The sequence below is a fragment of the Camelus bactrianus genome, chromosome 8 (assembly GCF_048773025.1).
Source record: "Camelus bactrianus isolate YW-2024 breed Bactrian camel chromosome 8, ASM4877302v1, whole genome shotgun sequence".
Lineage (NCBI taxonomy): Eukaryota > Metazoa > Chordata > Mammalia > Artiodactyla > Camelidae > Camelus > Camelus bactrianus.
The window spans coordinates 62,122,876-62,142,500 of NC_133546.1; the positions used below are offsets into that span (position 1 = coordinate 62,122,876).

The 19,625-nt window shown below is 38.2% G+C and overlaps 1 protein-coding gene across 4 annotated transcripts in view; it reads left to right on the top strand.

Annotated features, from left to right (window-relative positions):
* Positions 1 to 203: 203 nt before the first annotated feature.
* SYNCRIP (synaptotagmin binding cytoplasmic RNA interacting protein) overlaps positions 204 to 19,625 on the top strand; it is a 28,747-nt gene continuing 9,325 nt past the window's right edge. For 2 of the 4 annotated variants that reach the window (XM_045508634.2, XM_045508635.2), the window contains exons 1-10: positions 498 to 656; positions 2,029 to 2,188; positions 2,869 to 2,987; positions 3,115 to 3,222; positions 5,712 to 5,825; positions 5,925 to 6,101; positions 14,845 to 14,980; positions 15,955 to 16,160; positions 18,282 to 18,431; positions 18,752 to 18,873. In XM_045508634.2, the coding sequence (XP_045364590.1) occupies positions 2,041 to 2,188; positions 2,869 to 2,987; positions 3,115 to 3,222; positions 5,712 to 5,825; positions 5,925 to 6,101; positions 14,845 to 14,980; positions 15,955 to 16,160; positions 18,282 to 18,431; positions 18,752 to 18,873 (1,280 nt within the window). In that variant the 5' untranslated portion in view covers positions 498 to 656; positions 2,029 to 2,040. Of the gene's footprint in view, positions 657 to 2,028; positions 2,189 to 2,868; positions 2,988 to 3,114; positions 3,223 to 5,711; positions 5,826 to 5,924; positions 6,102 to 14,844; positions 14,981 to 15,954; positions 16,161 to 18,281; positions 18,432 to 18,751; positions 18,874 to 19,625 lie in introns of all 4 variants that reach the window. The other 2 variants (XM_010972873.3, XM_045508636.2) reach the window with 2 other exon arrangements.

The following is a 19,625-nucleotide window of genomic DNA, read 5'->3' on the forward strand; positions in this document are numbered from 1 at the left end:
ACTCTCGGCCCCTCCGCCGCCGCCGGAGCGGAAGGGCGGGGTCTCGCGCCCCTCCGGGTGGAGAGGAGCAAGGGAGGTGGCGGGGCATGGGGGCGGAGCCCGCGGGCGCGCGTCCCGAGGCGTAGGCTACGTCGTCACGTCAGCGCGGGAGAGAGAAAGAGAGGAGCAGACTCGGCAGGGACTGTGGGACGGGGCCGAGAGAGCGAGCGAACGAGGGAGGGAGCGAGCGAGCGAGCCAGGGAAGGGCGGCCACTCGTGCCTGAGCGGCCGCGGACGGGAGTGGGAGTGGTGGGGGAAAGGAGCAGGGAGGGGAAGAAGAAAGGCCTAGAGAAGAAGGCGGACGGAGGCTGGTGGTGGTGGGAGAAGGAGAAGGAGGAGCTGAAGGAGGGCAGGGGCTGAGGAGTGAGTGAGAGAAGCGGACGCGCGAGGGAGGGGAGGGGAGGGAAGGGAAGGGGGGGTCACGCGGAGGCGCGCGCGCGCACCGGGAGCGCGCTCGGAGGCGAGTGGAACTGGATCGGGTTTGCTGCCAGCGGCGTGAGCTTCGGCCGCCATTTTACAACAGCTCCACTCGCGCCGGACACAGGGAGCAGCGAGCACGCGTTGCCCGCAACCGGATCTCCTCGGACAGGATTCCTCCGCCTCAGCCCAACGGGGAGGTAACGACCGCCGAGACCCGGGTCTGGGAGGGGAGCTCCTTGACATTGTGGAGGACCTGGGGGAGGGCGGTGCGGGGAGAAACCGGCTTTTCTGGAAAATGGATTCCAAGGGAGAGAGGAGCACGTTGACTGGGGCTGCTTGGGAGTAGGCCGCGGCCCGCGCCACCACTTCCTCCTCTCCTCCATGTGCTGCCACCGTTCGGGCTTTGTCTGAGGCGCTCCGGGGAGGAGGCGCCCCCTCGGCCCCGTGGCCCGCGCGGACCGCGAGCGGCGGCGGAGTTGGTGCTGTCGTGGCTGTCGCCGCGGCGCAGGAGTGGGCGGAGAGGAGCCGGTCCCGTCCCGCAGCCGCGCGGCAGGCTTGGGTGGTGCTCGCGGTCCGGCGGGCGTTGGGCAGTTCGCGGAACGCCCTCACGCCGCCGGCTTGCCTGGCCCGGCGGTGGCACCGCCGGCCCCCGCGCCGCAGTCCCTGCCCCGACCGGCTCGGGGTGGGGGCTTGGACCTAGCGGCGCGGCGCACGTCTTGGCGGGGAGGGCGGGCGGCCGGGGGTCGCCGGCGCCCGGGGCAGAGAGAGCCATGTGTCACGGCCGAGACGGCGGCGCTTGGGGGCGGGGAGAGTCTGTGGCCTGGCGCCGCCGCGGCCTCGGTGTCGAGGGGCGAGGTTGTGCTGCTGCTGCTTGCTGGGGGCTCCGACCGCCGCTTTGGGTTGATGTTGGGAGCCGGTGACGGTCGTCTTGGCCTGGAACTCAGTGGGGTTCCGTGGAAGGAAGTTGTAGGGCATTTGAAGGCGCAGAGCACGTGTTTCTAATGGGCTCCTGGTGGCCACAGCGGTGAGGCTGCCGCTCTGGGTGCGGAGTCGGGGGCGGGCTTTGGGGTGCGGGGGTGAAGGGTGGAGAAATTGGGTGGTGGGAAGGTGGCTTGTGTGAGCGCTTTGTTCTTCGCTGGCTGTGGTTACTGATCTTTAAGCGGCAGGCGGGAAAAGCGCGCACTTTGGGGGTTTACCTTTGAGAGGGAAAAGCCCAGCTTTGCTTGCTCCACACACACCTCATTCTCTGTACGGGCACAGCTGCATGTGGCACACTGGCTCGTCCTCGTGCTGGTTGGGTTCCATTTGTAATGTGGTTTTTCCTAGGGAGTGTTAGCAGGTGAGTCAGGGGTGGTGCTAAGGAAAAATGTAGTGGATCCGTCCTTCTGTGCCCCGCGCTCCCAATCTGCCTTGTCAGGCGACAGTAGCTTTAAAGTAAGGCCTCTTTAAAGGGAGGTTGCAGGCTGGCTGGTGTAGAAATTGGTAGAGAAAGTAAAGATTGGGGCTCTTATATTGTCCTCTACCCTTTTTGAAGATCCTAGTTTAATTTTGCTTATTGCGTTTGAACAGATCTCTGGAAACATGGCTACAGAACATGTTAATGGAAATGGTACTGAAGAGCCCATGGATACTACTTCTGCAGTTATCCATTCAGAAAATTTTCAGACATTGCTTGATGCTGGTTTACCACAGAAAGTTGCTGAAAAACTAGATGAAATTTACGTTGCAGGTAAGAACTAACACTTGCAAAATTATATTATGAAATTTTTCTATTGGATTTCTGGCTTTGAGCTAAAATAGCAACTTTTTGTGGTTTCCAATAAGTGTGGGACCTGGAGTTTTGCCTTGTTGTGATAGTTGTGAACCAGAGGTTAAGGTGTATAGAGGGAGGGAAGAAGGAAGGGGTTAGGAGGTAAAGGCTGGCTGTCCAGATGGATAAGTATATGATGGTAGCAACAGCTGCTAAATGTTGGGAGCAGGCCATGTGACTTTTTGGGGTATTTTTATAGTAGGATTCTTGTTAAATAGGTAACTGTAGACTTGTAGTCTCAGTGTGGCTGTTGCTTTTTCTAGTGGTATTTGAAATTGAGTAGAGGTTCAGTTGTCATGCTTGGTACTTTGTTGGTTGATTTTAGAATTCGTAAGCCTATTTGTTTACTGTAGAAATACTTAGTGTTCAGAACAATCTGACTTAAGACACAGCAAGATAAAGTTGATTCATTATTGTAAGTGTGGTTGAGAGGCCTTATTCAGTTCAGAATGGATAAGGTATGTGTTTTTCACTATATAGATAAGGGAAATGGAAGAGTTCTTAGTTGGCATCCGTATGGCACATGGAGTTTTCTTTAAAAAAAAAAACTTACCAAAAATATTAAAAGTTGACAGCTAATTAAGTTTTCTCTTTTCCAGGGCTGGTTGCACATAGTGATTTAGATGAAAGAGCTATCGAAGCTTTAAAAGAATTCAATGAAGACGGCGCATTGGCAGTTCTTCAGCAGTTTAAAGACAGCGATCTCTCTCATGTTCAGGTAACGTTAATTTAGTGTCAGTGTAAAAAGAGTAAAAAATCTGAGTAGTTTTGATAGTTTAGCTTTTATATAATTAGATACAGATAATACAGTTATTGTTAAATATGATTGGAAAATTCTTTTACAGAACAAAAGTGCCTTTTTATGTGGAGTCATGAAGACTTATAGGCAGAGAGAAAAACAGGGGACCAAAGTAGCAGATTCTAGCAAAGGACCAGATGAGGCAAAAATTAAGGTATGTTTTATGAAACTTTATTTTTTACTCCCTTCAGTTTTAAAGTTTTTTTTAAACTGTTTTCTAGCTTTGGTAAACATTCTTTGGGCATGAAGTGGGTGTGTGTGTGGTTTTGGGGTTTTGTTTTGTTTTTTTTTTTGAGATGTTGAGAGTTAATGGCCATAAGATAATTTATTAATTTTTTCTCATTACTATACTTCGAAGTTTCACGTCTTTAAGTATTTGTTTGTAAAACAATTCTGAAGTTTTTCTTGCTGGCTGTCTGCTGTTGATTAAATCTGTGCTATTGTTATGCTGAATAAAAGATTTAAAGAAGTATAGCTGCCATATTTTTTAGTTGATTTTTGGAAACAAACCTGCAAATCCAGGTTACTGACAGTGGAACCAAAGTGGGAGGGAATCATTTAACCCTATACTGGTGGAGAATATACATTTAGTAGTTGATTGCTTCTCTTAGGATTCTCAAGCTCGAAATTAAGTGGGTTTAGTATTTTAGCATTGCCTTCCCCTTCCATTAGTATGGGTTATTATGGCCAATTTGTTCTTTTCTAAAAGCAGCTTTTAACAATAAAATTGATTACTGTGAAAATGTAAATTGGGCAATTGAGACTGGGAGAAGATTCCTCTCCACACCTCACATAGAACATAATGGCCTCAAATTCAACCAAGTTTTGATCTTTGTGTTTTTTAGTTGTGTTGAGTTTAGTTCATAGAAAATGTGGCGATCATACTAGTTTTAACATGGTACTCTTAATACAGTGTGCCACTGCTCTGGAGCCAAGGGTTATAGCTTAAAATCAGTTACTAAGAAGGTTATAGGTGTCAGGTGTGTTTTAATAGTATGGAAAGAGGGAAGCTTGGAATAAGGAGTTAGCTGTTAATATCTACAAATTTGAGGCTTTCACGGGTCTAGTTGGAAATTGTTTGAACTATAAATTTGATTTTTCCAAAGAAATGAAATATAGTTGTCACCTATTGTAATTTTATCAATTGTTACTAAATTTACATTGGGAGTTAGAATTACTGAAATTTCATATTAATTGAAAGTTTAGTTTGTGAGACTTTCAACTCTGTCTTTGGAAGGGAGTGGCTTAAAGCTTTAGTGTGACTTAAATTGTGGCAAGAAGACACACACTTCTGTAGGATGTTTTACAGAAAGAGTAAGTTTTTCCTTTTTAGGGATTGTCATAAAAGTTATTATTTGGATCATATGAAGATTGAAATGAAAGAAGCACAGGGATTACATACGGAAAAAAGGGAAGATGAGCCATTTAGTGGTTTGGTTTATATGGTAGTTAATAGATTTGAGTTTATTTTTGTTACTAACCCAATGTTGCACTGTTAGGCAACTATGTTTGGGCATAATAGAAGGCTACTTAAAATTTGTAGTACTTTGTGGGCTTTTTAAAGACAGTTTAGGAATACAGGAGTTTTCATCAATTATAGTATTTTTTTCATGAACATTTTATGTTCTTTGGGTAAAAAAAATGTTTTAAAATCTGTCTGGTCATTTTCATTTTCAAATACTAAGGTGACCCCAAATCCGTTAACAGCACTTTGATAAGTATTGTCATATGCTTGGTGTTAGTTTCTTTTTATTTCAGAATTTATCAGAAAATTGTTAGATTGGTTTTATTATTTAGAAAGTCAGTTTTGTGCTTTGTAGATGACATAGTGGAGAAGAAACAATTCCTGGTTTTTTCCTTAGGCTAACAGTGGACTACTACTTTCTAATTTGCTTATAAATAAGAGATGTAGAGAAAAATCTTAATACTCTGAGTAAACATGAGTTGTATAAATTTTAACAGTTCACTTTTAGGGAGATGTATTTAGAGGTTATGTTACATTGTTGCAATTCCATAAAGTTTTCAAAATCATTTTGGCACTCTTTTTTTCTGAGTGATCCATACTGTCCTGTGAAGCATGGTGCTTGAATGTCAAATGAAGAAGAGGTTATTTTTCCTGTAACTCCTTTTAAGTTTCTGGACTTAGTTTGAGGAGTGTAATTTTTGTAAAGGTTGGCAAAACTGCTATTCTAGCAGTAGGTACCTAGGAATGTGGGGTACAGGGAAGCTTATTGGGTAAGGTAGACTTGAGAGAGGTGACTTATCTAGCTACTTCTTCAGGAGAGAATTTCAGCCTAGTTAAGTGAAGTCTGTTATTAGAAGGGCAGAATAGTTAAACCCTGCTTAGAAAGTTGTTGATGGATCAGTATTAGTTTTGTGTTGTTCACTTCATTAAGCGGTAATTAATCAGAGACCAGAAAATAATTTGACCAGGATCCTGACATTTTCGTTTATAAATTAAGGCACATTATACATTACAAGCACACATTAAAAGGGGAGTTCTAAAACAGATAACAGAAACCTGTTAGTAAGGAATGTTGCCAAGATAAATGGAAAGATTTGAACAAGATTGGTTTTTAACTGCTGAATGCATGGGTGTGGTCTTGTGAATTAAATGTACTAATGTCATTTGAACTTTTTAAGGCACTCTTGGAAAGAACAGGCTACACACTTGATGTGACCACTGGACAGAGGAAGTATGGGGGACCGCCTCCAGATTCCGTTTATTCAGGTCAGCAGCCTTCTGTTGGCACTGAGGTAAAGAAACTAAAAACTTGTACCCTCTGTAGTAAATGCACAGGTATCTAGTTTCCTAAAGAAACTCTCCATGGTTTTTACTTCATATTTAATTTACAGATATTTGTGGGGAAGATCCCAAGAGATCTGTTTGAGGATGAACTTGTTCCATTGTTTGAAAAAGCTGGACCTATATGGGATCTTCGTCTAATGATGGATCCACTAACAGGTCTCAATAGAGGTTATGCGTTTGTCACTTTTTGTACAAAAGAAGCAGCTCAGGAGGCTGTTAAACTGGTGAGTTTGTTTTTTTTTCCCCCCAGTCTTCACACTCACTATCTTTAATTAAAGCCAGGGTTTCGTTGTGTTAACTATTTTTTGAAGTGCTGGTTAGACACTTTCATATTCTCTGTACACATTGTAGCAGTATTTTTTTTGCATGTGTAGTTGATTGGACTCAGGATCTATAAGGTAGTGTGGTGAAATTCTACTTACTGGTTCTTTGAAACATTTGGCTTAATGGCTTTTTTTCCCCCTTAATTTAGTAATGTTAAAAGATTTAAGAAAGTAACTGATAGGAAGGGCTCCCATAATTTTTGGCCATATCTGGCTATCCCCTTTTCAGAAATGTTTCATGACGACATTGTGATAACTTTCTAGTTAGTTAAATAAAGGATTTCGTGGTAGAGTGGCAGTATTTGACTTTAGTACTAGATGTCAGGTGAGGACATGGTTACTTTTCCAACTTAAAGAATTTTACTGTTTCAAATTATGGCTTATATAATTCTCCTTCAAATTTTTATTAAATCTTGTGACTCAGGTAGTTTCTACATTTTGCAGTTGAAGATGGCCATATAAGTTAATTTCCATCCAAGAAGTGTACCAAAAAGTGCAGCTTGGGTGGAACTTCTGTAAATGGTTCACTATGGCAAATGTTTGTTAATTTTTGCCTTATCTGACTTACATGTTTTATGATTAATTCTAAGGAAACGTGAAATCCTCAGATTGATTTCTCCTGAACTTTATTTTGCTTTCCCTCACCATCAGATATTTTAAGGTAAACCTTAAGGAGAAAAAACAAATACACTTAGTTTCACTTTTCTATGTTGCTTGGATCTCTGTTGGTGTGTGAAATTGAATATTGTGAAGGTTAACATTAGAAAAGTTGGAAGAAAAAGGTGTCTTTAAAAAAAGAATTCAGGAGTTTGAGTATTTTTAAATCATTGCTGATTTTTTCCTCCTTCAAAGAATGCTTCCTATTTCAGAAAGGAATATATAGCTCTCTATTCACTAATAACTTTTGAGCTGTCAAGATTTTAGTTTAAGCAGTTCAGGTAAAATCAAGGGCTTTTAAGAGTTCTGGAAGATTGTAGAAATCATCCAGTTGAATCTATAAAAGAAAACATTTTACCAGATAGTAATAAAGTAGCAGGGAGTTTTAATGTGGAAATGTAGAATGATTGAGAAGCCAATGAGCTATCTTACCACAGAAAGCTAGTACAGAATTTAGTGATGTCAGACCCAATTTTATTTACGAGGTATTACATACAGCTTTAGTTCTGTTTAATAGGTGTGACTACTTAGTGTTACAAGTAATGATTTGTGTATTTATTAATGTTTTTTAAAATAATCCTTAAACCAGCATTTGTAGGTTACTTAATTCTTGCTACCAGAAGACATTATTTATGGTAGGTCCTCAATAGAACTTAATTCTAGGTGATTTTCAGAATCCTTATGGTAACGATACATCATCAGAGGAAGATGATTGTAACTTGACAATTTTGGGTGTCAATAAATGCACAGGAAATATGTTTCAGTTTAGGCAGTTGCCTTGGCTTAACAGATAATGTGGTCCAAAATTGCATTGCTATAGGCTTAGAGTATAGTCTTAGCAATATTGTTAAGTTTTTCAACTATAATGCAGAAGTTTCCAGATAGTCAGATAACTATTTTGATTGGTCTAGGAACTAATTCTCGTCCTAAACCTTTTTTACATTATTTTCTGGGTTTATGATTTGAATCCATATCTGGGGGAAAATTATTTTTTACTGGTGAATAGAAGGGTTTGTGCTTTGGTGCGTTTTTAAAGATATTTTTAGCAATGGGATGAATTGGACGTGTTGTTGCTCTTTTTAAAAGGATACTTGACTGTAGGTAGGATTACGGTGATAATATAATTGGGAGATTTGCCTTGTAACAGTAAAGGAAAGGACTAGACTTCTGAGGACATGAAACATTTAGAGAAATAAAAACTTAAGTTGATTTGGATAGTTTTTTTTGTTACCTTGTATTGATTCCTGGGAATGAGTACCCTTCCTAAATGTATTCCTTAAGGGAGCATAGTTTGAAAACTATCCCTACTTGTGTCATGTCACGAGTCTACTTGAATTACAACTCTATCCAAGGTAAATTTTTATATAAGGTAGTTGAACTGTCATTCTAGTTGTGGATAATCAAATGTTGAGAAAATGCCTCTTTTGCATTATTTATAGATGAGACAAGGTTGAGGCACCATCTCTTTGTTTTCCTGTACTTTGAGTGTCTTGAGGATAGAGGTGGTTTATGTATTCGGCGTTAGTTTTTGATATAATTCGACAATGATGCCCCCGCATTAAAACTTGTGGATTTAAAGTTTGCATCTGAATTGTAAAAATGGATTGGTGTTGACCGTTTGAAGAAGAGGCATGAAGTTAGAAGTAACTGCAAACTTCTTAAATGACCCTATTTTCAGCTAACATCTGCCTTGTGGTTTGGTAGAAAAAGAAAAATTCGTCCCTAAATGATGATGATTAGCTAGGGAAGCAAGATCTAAGTTGGTGAAAAGATGAGTAATAGCAACCACTTGAGTGCTTGTTAAGGCACAGGAGCTGTGCTAGGTGCTACATTATTACCTTTAAGTGTCCTCAACTCATTTTCAAGGTAAGTGAAATAAATGTCTTCCTTCTGCAGAAGAGTCAGTTGTCTGGGTGGCTTGTCCAAGGCCATATATAGCCTTAGGTTGATACCAGGTATGTTTAGTGTGTACCTGTTGTTAACTAGTCATAACTTACACTGCTGGATAAAATTGTAATGTTGCGAAGTAGTCTGATTCTTTAAACTGTAGTGTTCAGGTAGTGTTAAAAGGAGTTCAGGATGTAAGTCCTGTCTCTACTGCCAAATATTTTTGGCATCTAACCAATTTGTACCATCTTTCTGCTACCACCCTAGCCTAAGGTACCATTTGAGAAATCTTTCTAGCTATTCTCACTGGTTTCTGTTGCCCCTTTACAGTCTTAACCATTTGGCAGCATAGATTAGATCACAACATTCCCATACTAAAAACTCTAATAATAGCTTCCATGCAAGGCTCTTACTCTGCTTACTTCTCTTCCTACTCTTCTTTATTACCCTTCCATCCATACTTTGCCTTTTTTGTCTTCCACAAAAGCTACGACCATTTCCATCTCAACTGCCTTCTCTTGTACCACTTCTCCCAGTTATGGCTGCTGCCTTCTTAACCAATCAGGCCTTCTTAGAAGGCCTTTCCTGACTTTGAACGGCTAGTTGCCCCATGATGGTGTCCTGAACAGTTAAAAAGAATGCTTAGATATACTTAAAATTATTTCTTGGCTTTGTAAAATTATTTGCTTCTTTCTCCCCATTAGAAAATGTGTTCTTTTTCCTTGTATCCCCAACATTTAGAACAGTGCCACTGTGGAGTATGTACTGGATAAATAATGTGGCCAGCTGACTAGTGCCAACTAATCCATTATTTATGACACAAGAATTTATAACATTCCCATATTAGCTATGGGCTATTTTGCTATTTAAAGGTTTTTTAGCTTCCATTGGCAATTATTTTGTGCTACCTTTAATCATAGAGATTAACATAGATTAATGGTGTGGGGTGATGCTTTTACTCTAACCCTCTTGGGGATATTTGGAAGTATATGTAGTGTTTGACGTTGTCACAAAGTCCAGGGGGAAGAGCAGGCAAGCGTGTATATGTATTTGTGTGGTGTACTGCTGAAACTGGAGCCCAGGTCCACTGGCTTTGCAGTGCCCATGATGGTCCTATACAATAGAAGTGTCCTGCTGAAAATGCCTTTGTGGTGAAGATTGGAACACTGATCTCTTTGCCCTTTAATTAAGAGTTATGATTTTAATAGCCACTGATGGGGTTTATTCACCAAAGTGATTGTATACAGTAGTATACAACCATTTTGATGAATGCAGCTGACAAGATAGGTCCATAGAATTAGTAGCAATTAGCAGATGTTTAGTGTGTTTAACAAGAAAACTTTTACTATGTGCATACAAGGCAGTTTCATCCAGTTCTTGGGAGTTCTTAGGGTATGAGAGGCTAAGTATAATTAAAGTGGAAGCAGGTGGTTCACAGGGTAAAAGAAGAATGAAGGGATAGCTTGCTTTGGGTTGTGTTTTTTAGAGAAGGCTTTGTGTTAAAGAGGTTTGAGCAGGGCAGTGAGGGAAATAGGTGAACCTAGTTGAACCAGTGTTTTGTAGAAAGAGAGAAAACTTGTGTAAAGTCAATTCCAGAAGGCAGTAGTCACAACTGCTGGGTTAGGTAGTATGGTGCCATTAAAGTTTTGAGCCTTGGTGTGGATGGCACGATGTAAATGTGCTGTAGGTTCTATTTCATTTTTATAATCAATGATTTAAATGAGGGCACAGTTGGACTGCTTGAAATGTTTGGTGATTTGAATCTGCATGTAGTAATAAACGCCATGAATGACATATAAGGTTCTGAAAAGATTTTGATAGCCTGAGACGGCAGCGTAGCACGATGGAATAGAGTCGGGATGAAAGTCAAGTCCTATACACAACTGATCTCACAAGTAAGCTGTAGTGTGTCAGCAGTGTGGTGTGATTACCAAATAAGCCAAGCTAATCATGGACTACATGTTATAGAGTCATGGTGTCTAGAAGTGTAAGGTTAGTCTCCAGCTTATTTAGTCTCAGTCTGCATCTCCAGTATTGTGTTATGGATGTCACTATTTGGTGACACTCTTGGAGGCTCTTTAGTTTGCCAGTTTCAGGGAAAGAATTATTAGCCAAACAAAGAGGAGCATTGAAGTACTGTCATTTAGAGGAGGAAATAAATTTATTGTAGAATTTTTAGGGAAGTGAGTTTTGGCTCAGTGTAAAGAAGACTTGGAGTGGACAGGCTTGGAAGGTAGTGGCTTTGCTGCTATAATGAGAGTTAGGACTAGGCAACCACTTCTGGATCAGATTCCAAATGTGAGATTCCTAAATTTCTGGGGATTTGGTGACTTGATTGGCTATGCCGGAAGGAAAGAGTGACTTGATATTTTGAGCCAAGATGACAGGAATGTTCCAGGCTGTACAACTCCTGTTTTGGTGTTCTGAAATAATGTTCAAAGTTCATCTTTATTTTATTACCTCATTATGCTACTGGATCTGAAAGCTAGATTTCTAAAACTTGGTAACTTCAGTGCCTACCTTCCTAGAATTTGGAAATGATCATGCACCTTTTTTTATTTTGATACCATCATATCGTCCTGATTACTAACCCTTGAGAGTAAGGGTTTATCAGCATTAAATAAGAATCTCTATTAAGTATAAGAACAGTTTTTATAATGTCCTTCTACTATCTAAGTAAGTCACTATTACCTGCTGGGATGCAGAGTTTGTTTTTGAATTTAGGGGATAGTTTGGTTCTAAAAATGCTAGAGTGAGAAAAGCTAAGTAACTCAAATATACATATAAAATTGCAAGCTTAATCTGTAGGGGCTTTGCTTCAAGAAATGTTTATTTCTAAGCACTTTTGCTTTATTTGGACAGTATGCCCAGAGCGTCTCCTTTAGTAACTTCTTTTCATTGGAGAGCTAGTTTACAAGTTAGCTATAATCGTTTCAGTTTTTTTTTAATTGAAAAAAATGTGGCCAAAGAGTTGTAGTTTATCTTATAAATCCTACGAAATACTCACGTCTTTATATTGTTCAGAGACCACAGTCATACACCTTCTGCCTACCCTGCCTTGATTAACCATAGGGCCAGTGATGATAGGTTAGAAGGGAAGAAACTTTTCTTTTGTAAGTAGTAATGGAAACAATCATTACTATTTTGCAGCAACATTGTTGTTAATGTTTATTTTTATTCATTCATTTATTTTTGATTTGGGGGGAGGTAATTAGGTTGGTTGGTTGGTTGATTTGTTTAATTGGAGGTGCTGAGGATTGAATCCAGGACTTCATGCATGCTAAGCGTGTACTCTTTCACAGCTATACCCTTGCCTTCTAGCATTGTTAATATGGATGGAAGTTATATAATCAAGAATTATAATTTTTCTTACAAGTTTTTATTGAAAACTTAGTTATTTTGTTATAGTAAATAGTCCCTATTGTTAGAACATTTGGAAAATAAAAAAAGGGAAAATGATACTAAATTCTGTCATCAGAATAACTCCTGTTTCTCCCTTTAAAAACTTTGTATTTCCTTCCATTCTTTTTCTAATTTTAATTGTTTCTGGCAACTCCTGGAGTTACAGACAAGATGAACAAATTGAAAGCCATTGATTTGTCAATAAGGCTGGCTACTTGATGCTTAAATATAAAAATCTAGGGAATGTTATGGAGAACAATATGGAGTTTCCTTAAACTAAAAATAGAATTACCATATGATCCAACAGTACCACTCCTGTGCATATATCCAAAGAAAATTTCAGTTTGAAAAGATGCATCCACCTCAATATTCATAGCAGCGCTATTTAACCATAGCCAAGACATGGAAGCAGCCTAAATGTCCATTGACGGATGGTTAAAGAAGTTGTGATGTGTGTGTGTATATATATATATACACACATACATAGTGTATACACACACAAACATACACACAATGGAATACTACTCAGCCATAAAAATGAAATAATGCCATTTGTAGCAACATGGATGGACCTAGAAATTACCATATTAAGTGAAGTCAGACAAAACTCATATGACATCACTTATGGAATCTATAAAAATGATACAAATGACTTTACAAAGCAGAAATAGACTCACAGACATTAAAAAACAACTATGATTACCAAAGGGAAGAGTGGGAGTGAGGGAGGGGCAAATTAGGAGTTTGGGATTAACATATACACACTATTTATTATATATAAAATAGATTAAAAAACCAAGGACCTATTGTACAGCACAGGGAACTATATTTAACATCTTAACCTATAATGGAAAAGAATCTGAAAAAGAGTAGATAGATATATGTATGTATAACTGAGTCACTTTACTGTACACCTGAAACTAACACATTGTAAATTAACTGTACTTCAGTTTTTTTAAATGGTTAAAAAAATCTAGGGAATGTACATGTCTTAAAGCAATTTATTGTGTCGTTAGGTTAACTTATTTGTGTAATAGGGTATTGCAGTCTACTTGTCCATAATCCCATTCTGTGATGGATTCAACTGTAGCTCTTCTATTTGCAGGTAACCCGCATATTTCTACTTTTAAGAGGTTTTTGGCCTAAATGGAGTATAAGTGCTATGAGAAAACAAAGTCTAGGGCAGGATTTCTCAACTGCAGCACTATTAATATTTTAGACCAGATAATTCTTTATTATGCTAGGCTATTCTGTGAATTGTAGGATGTTTAATAACATCTCTGGCCTCTGCCTACCCACTATATATCAGAAGCAAGCCGTATTTACAGTTGACAGACAAAAATGTGTCTAGGCATTGTCAGATGTCCCTGGGCAGGTGGGGACCTGGGGGCAAAATCACTCCTGTTGAGAACTACTGATCTGTGTTAACATAAAAGGATACTTTTGTTGAGCTTTATAGGATTTAGGGATTGTAGAGTATTTGATGGTTGAGCTCAAATCTACAGTTAGGCAGAGGAGTTTGGATGGTAGAAGTTTCAGGGAAAATGTTATATTCAGAGGCTTAGCAATACAAAACTGAGAATTGATGTAAATAGCTAAGATTATAGTATTGTGGAGAAAGGTGGGGAAGTAGTAGGAATTTTGGGAAGGACTTAATGATGTCTAAGGATTTGAACTTTGTTTTGCTGGTGGAGAGTCATTGAGAGATTTTTTTTCAGTAGGCAGATTTGTGATTTTTAAAAAGTCTCTGGCAGAAGTGTAAAGAGTAGAGATAATCCTGGGATCATGATGACCAGAGACTTGCATAACTATGAACTGAGTTAGTGGGGTAAAAAGTACAAAACTGTTCTGATCTGGAGGAAGGATGTTTGAACTTCATGTTTAATTTTGAGTATCTAGAGTTGGAGAAAGGAGCAGGGAGGCATCAATTTTCTGACTTACGTGTGTTTTCTTCTCTTATACCCAGTATACCTGTTACGCAAGAATGGGAATAATGGGGAGAGGAACTTTCTGAGTTTTGCCTTTATGATATCTTTCCCTTTTATGGAATATGGTTACTTGATGGTTAAGTTTACTTTTTACTGTAGTTTTATAGTTGCTTTTATACTTTTACCATAATTTACTTGTCAGTGAAATGGGGGTAAAAAGTAGGGTCAGATTCAGAGTAAAAAGATTCTCCTTTTTAGACGTAAGTATTTGTAGCTGAAAATTCCTTACTGCAACTTTTTACAGGTGGTTAGGGGAGATGGAAAAAAAATAAGATTTAGGTGCTGACTAACAGAAAGGCAGAAAGCTTACTTGTATTTGAATCAGTTTCCCTTGCATAAGAATAAGCGGTTGGCAGGGTGACTTTAAGTAGAAATTAAGGTATCGTGGAATCAGTAATTTGGAATCTAAGCTGCTTACAGACTTGATTCTTAATTTTTTCAAGTTTCCTAAATTTCAATTTCCTTAATTTCCTTGACAGTTTTTTGTATTATTTCATAAACTTTAGTGTGTTTTGTTAGTATAATCTTCAAATCTATCTTATATTTTTTTAAAGGGTTAAAAGTATTTGATAAACTTTTAAGTGTTGAAATTTTCATTTGTTAAAAGATTTTGCTTTTGTGTATGGAATTTGCATATCTTTCTATAATAAGCACCTGTACTAGGATATTTTAAGTATTTTTAAAACATGGTGCACTTTTCCCCCTTTCAGTATAATAATCATGAAATTCGTTCTGGAAAACACATTGGTGTCTGCATCTCAGTTGCCAACAACAGGCTTTTTGTGGGCTCTATTCCTAAGAGTAAAACCAAGGAACAGATTCTTGAAGAATTTAGCAAAGTAACAGGTAAGTTGAATTTATTTGGAAGGAGATGCAACTTTTAATACTGAAGGTAATGCATACTTCTACGTGCCAAAGCACTGCATTTATTGACTCACTACATGTTCATATTCTCACTATAGCCGTATGAGATCGGTAACTCCATTTTTCAAATAGAGAAACAGGCACAGAAGGTTTTGGGGAATAACTTGCTGAATGTTATTTAGTAAGGAATGCAGCTGTGATCTGAACTCAGTCTGCGGAATGATTGTTGTGCTTCCCATGCTTTGGAAGATTGTATTTGTGTATTTTTATGCATTTTGAGATGATAGTTGATAATCTTAGTAAAAATGTTTAATATGTGATGATTTGATTTTCCAAATTATAGGAATAAATACTGTTGCTATAAGCAGAGATTAATGTATGGTATGACTTCTTTGAATTGTAAAGCATTTTTTTAAGTTTACAAGTGACAGACTTTGACTAGAAAAAATTTTTGTCTGCCTACCATATTTAGCAAATAATCAGCCCATTATCAGTTCTAGGAACATTTGAAATTCTTACACAATACTAATATATTCTATTTCATTTGAAATGAATATATTGATATCTGAGTCCAGAAAAGTACCATTAAAAAAATTAGGTTTTACTTGCATGGGGTGAAGAATTTCTAACTATGATTGACTTATAACTGTCATTTTCCTGAAACAGCTGTGCAAAGATTTCATGCCCCTCTGTCATCTATGACATGGAAACAGAATAGTCCTCAGGTCTAATTTAAAAGAATACATTTTTTTTCATGGAGATTTTTGCTTTGGGAACACTTGGAAAGCGTGGATTAGGTAAATTATCTGGAGTGGTACTTTTTGAGACTCTCCTATAAAGATAAGGGATTATTTTTCATTTTGGTATTCAAGTATTATATTAGAAAAATAAATCTTTTGATCTGCTTGTTCTTGATTATTTTACCTAATTTCCCTGGAATGGTTGCTTACTTTCAGAGGGTCTTACAGACGTCATTTTATACCACCAACCAGACGACAAGAAAAAAAACAGAGGCTTTTGCTTCCTTGAATATGAAGATCACAAAACAGCTGCCCAGGCAAGGCGTAGGTTAATGAGTGGTAAAGTCAAGGTCTGGGGAAATGTTGGAACTGTTGAATGGGCTGATCCAATTGAAGATCCCGATCCTGAGGTTATGGCAAAGGTAATGACAGTTGAGTTAAAATTCTTTTGAGGTGGTGGTGGTGGTGGGAGAAGGAGCAGGTTTGGTGATTGGGGAGGGGGTGGCTTATAAAATGTGTGCTTTTTTAAACCATGTTTTTGTAAGAGAGAGGAGTGTTGTGTTAAGGCCACACTAGAAATAAATACCATGTGCATGGAGAGTGAATGTAGAAGTTTATATGGACACTCAGCCATAATTGTGTAGCCATCATACTCTCATGTTGAAGTAGTTAGCCTGCATGCTATGGAGATGATTCATTTTCATTTTTGTGTAGATTTGAAGAGCAGTCTCTGAATTTTTGAGAATGGCGCCATTAGATTACATGGTTTTTGTGTTAAAAGTTCTACTCCTAAAAATAGTGAACTGTACTGGCCTCAGCAGAGCTGCTGCAGTTACAGGGTTTAGCTATTATTAGGTATCCTGCTTCAGCAGTCAGTTGAGACATCTATGAGAATAAACATCTCTTGAGTCAACACTTACCACTAGTGTAGTTTGCAGTTAAGTTAATCTGCCCTTTGTCTTGTTTAAGAATCCCCCTTAATGGTGATAGGCTAGCAAATACAACTAGTTGACTTAAGGAGGAGAGAAGTGTGAAATGTCATAACTGTGAATATTAAAGGATAAATGGTCTTGAGGACAGAAGATACTTAGGATTGTTTTTTCCTCTGGCCCTTAAGCTCTCATTGGTTAACACTTTAGATTAAGAAATTGGATGCTACTTCGGGTATCTTAGGAGGGAGCGATAATGTTTCTTAGCCAGAAGGTTAAATTTTGTTAGTTGTACTTTGAGGAGCTTTCAGAATTTAAAGAATTTATCTTACTGATATTTTGAAAACTCTCTCCCCTCTTTAAGGTTTCAAAAGGAGATCTTAATTAGTTTTGACCACCTATGTTAAATAAACTCAACAGCTGTTTCAGGTGGCATGGTATTCACATTGTTAGGAAATACTTACCTCTATTTTGATTGCAAAAAAATGACTAATTTAATAAAAACTACCTAGCATAGCATACTTTGTTTTTTGAGCAGCAAGTGCAGCAATTTTCCATACACATGCTGCCCACACACATGCGTAGCCTCCTCCACTACCAACATCCTTACCATAGTGGTACATTTGTCATCATTACTGAATCTAAATTGACACATTATTGTAACTCAGAGTTCATAGTTTCCATTAGGATTCACTCTTAGTGTTACACATCCTATGGATTTGACAAAGGTATGCTGTGTATCCACCATTATAGTATCATACAGAGTATTTTCACTTCTTTAAGAATCGTCCGTGATTGCCTGTTCCTTCTTCCCTGGCCAGTATTGATCTTGTTTACTGTCTCCATAGTTTTATCTTTTACCAAATGTCACGTAGTTGGAATCATATAGTATGTGGCCATTTAAAATTACCTTCTTTTACATTTAAGGTTCCTCCATGTTTTTTCACGGCTTGACGGCTCGTTTCATTTTTAGTGCTAAATGGTAGTCCATTGTCTGGATGTACTATGATTTATCTGTTCACCTACTGAAGGACAGTTTGGTTGCTTCTGAGTTTTGGCAAGTGGAATAAAGGTGCTATAAGCGTCTATATGCAGGTTTTTATATGGACCTATTTTCACCTCATTTAGGTAAATATCAAAGAGTGTGACTGTTGGATCATATGGTATAAAAGTACATTTGGTTTTGTAAGAAGCTGCCAAACTGTACCATTTCTGCATTCTAATGCAGTGAATATGTTGTTCCATATTCTTAACAGCATTCAATGGCGTTAGTGTTTTGGATTTTGGCCGGTCATTCTAATAGGTTTGTATCTCACTGTTTTAATTTGCGATTCCCTAGTGACATACAGTATTGAGCATTTATCTCTCCGTATGCTTACTCATCATCTCTATATCTTTGGTGAGATGTCTGTTCAGGTTTTTGCACATTGGATCCTGCAACACAATCCTTGGTATTTACTCAAATAAGTTGAAGATTTAGCTTACATTTTATATTTATGATATTCTTCTAACAAATTATGACTAAAGTTAAGTTTGCAGGGTTGAGGTGGTGGCATCTTAGAAACTGAATCCTTTGGAAATATACAGGGAGTTTTTTTTTTTCTTAACTTTCAGGTCAAAGTGCTATTTGTACGCAACCTTGCCAATACTGTAACAGAAGAGATTTTAGAAAAGGCATTTAGTCAGTTTGGGAAACTGGAACGAGTGAAGAAATTAAAAGATTATGCTTTCATTCATTTTGATGAGCGAGATGGTGCTGTCAAGGTAAGTAACTGGGGGAATTATAGGCATTTAATTAGACTAATAATGTTTAGTCATCCTAGAATCAGAATGTTAGAGAAAATGGAAGGAAACTCAGAGGTCATGTCATCTACTCAAGCTAACCTTTATAGGCCTTAGCAAATTGCATAACTTACTAAACTGAGTCAAAAAGAATATTAGTTGAAGAGCTGGATCTTTATATAAAACTTAGAAATTCTATTGTCTCATTCTTCCAACATTAATGATAAATGATTTTTTAACTTTAAATGAATCATAATTGTTGTGAAGGGCCTCTTGTATTGATCAACACCTAATTTTTTAAGGCTATGGAAGAAATGAATGGCAAAGACTTGGAGGGAGAAAATATTGAAATTGTTTTTGCTAAGCCGCCAGATCAGAAAAGGAAAGAAAGAAAAGCTCAGAGGCAAGCTGCAAAGAATCAAATGTAAGTCAAAATTGTATAAATATTAGTATTGGTTAACTAGAGAATAACAGGTTTTGCTCCATCCTGTTAAAACAAATCCATAACATGCCTTTTTTAAAGAAGTCTTAAATGTTGGAGTTGAAAACTGAGTCAAAGAGAAACACTGAAAATTGCAGGAAATGTTTATTGATTTCTTGCTATTGACCATACTTGTGAAAATAATTGTAATTTTAAATAGCTGGAGCTTTGCATAATAATTAAAAAATCAATCTAGGATATTTTCTACTGTTTTTTACAAAATGTGCTCCTAATCATGTGTTCTAAACATTAGCTGCCCAAAAAGTCATGATAATATATTTGGTTAAAGGGTGGAGAGTTTTTCTTTGAGGTAGGAAATACTAAATCTTTAACTATGGTAGACTCTGCTTCCTTTGTACCAGAAAGAGATTTCTTTACCAATACATAGTGCCATTACTGCCATCCCAAAGGCTTCATATACTGTGCATGGGTTTTGAGAAATGAAATGGTGTAGTTAATAATAAGCAAATAACATAGTATTGAGGTAATTAAACAAGAGTGTTAACATATTGTATATATTGGATCTTCTAAGGTATCTGCTCATTCAGACAGTGAAGGAAACTTTTAACTGGGTAAGAAGTTTGCAATGAAAAAATTTTGTTTTCTAATTGATTTCTGAGGAGGAAGAGGGGTAACTGCTATTTGACAAGAATAATAATCACTGAACTTGCCTATCTCAGATCAGTTTTCTGTCT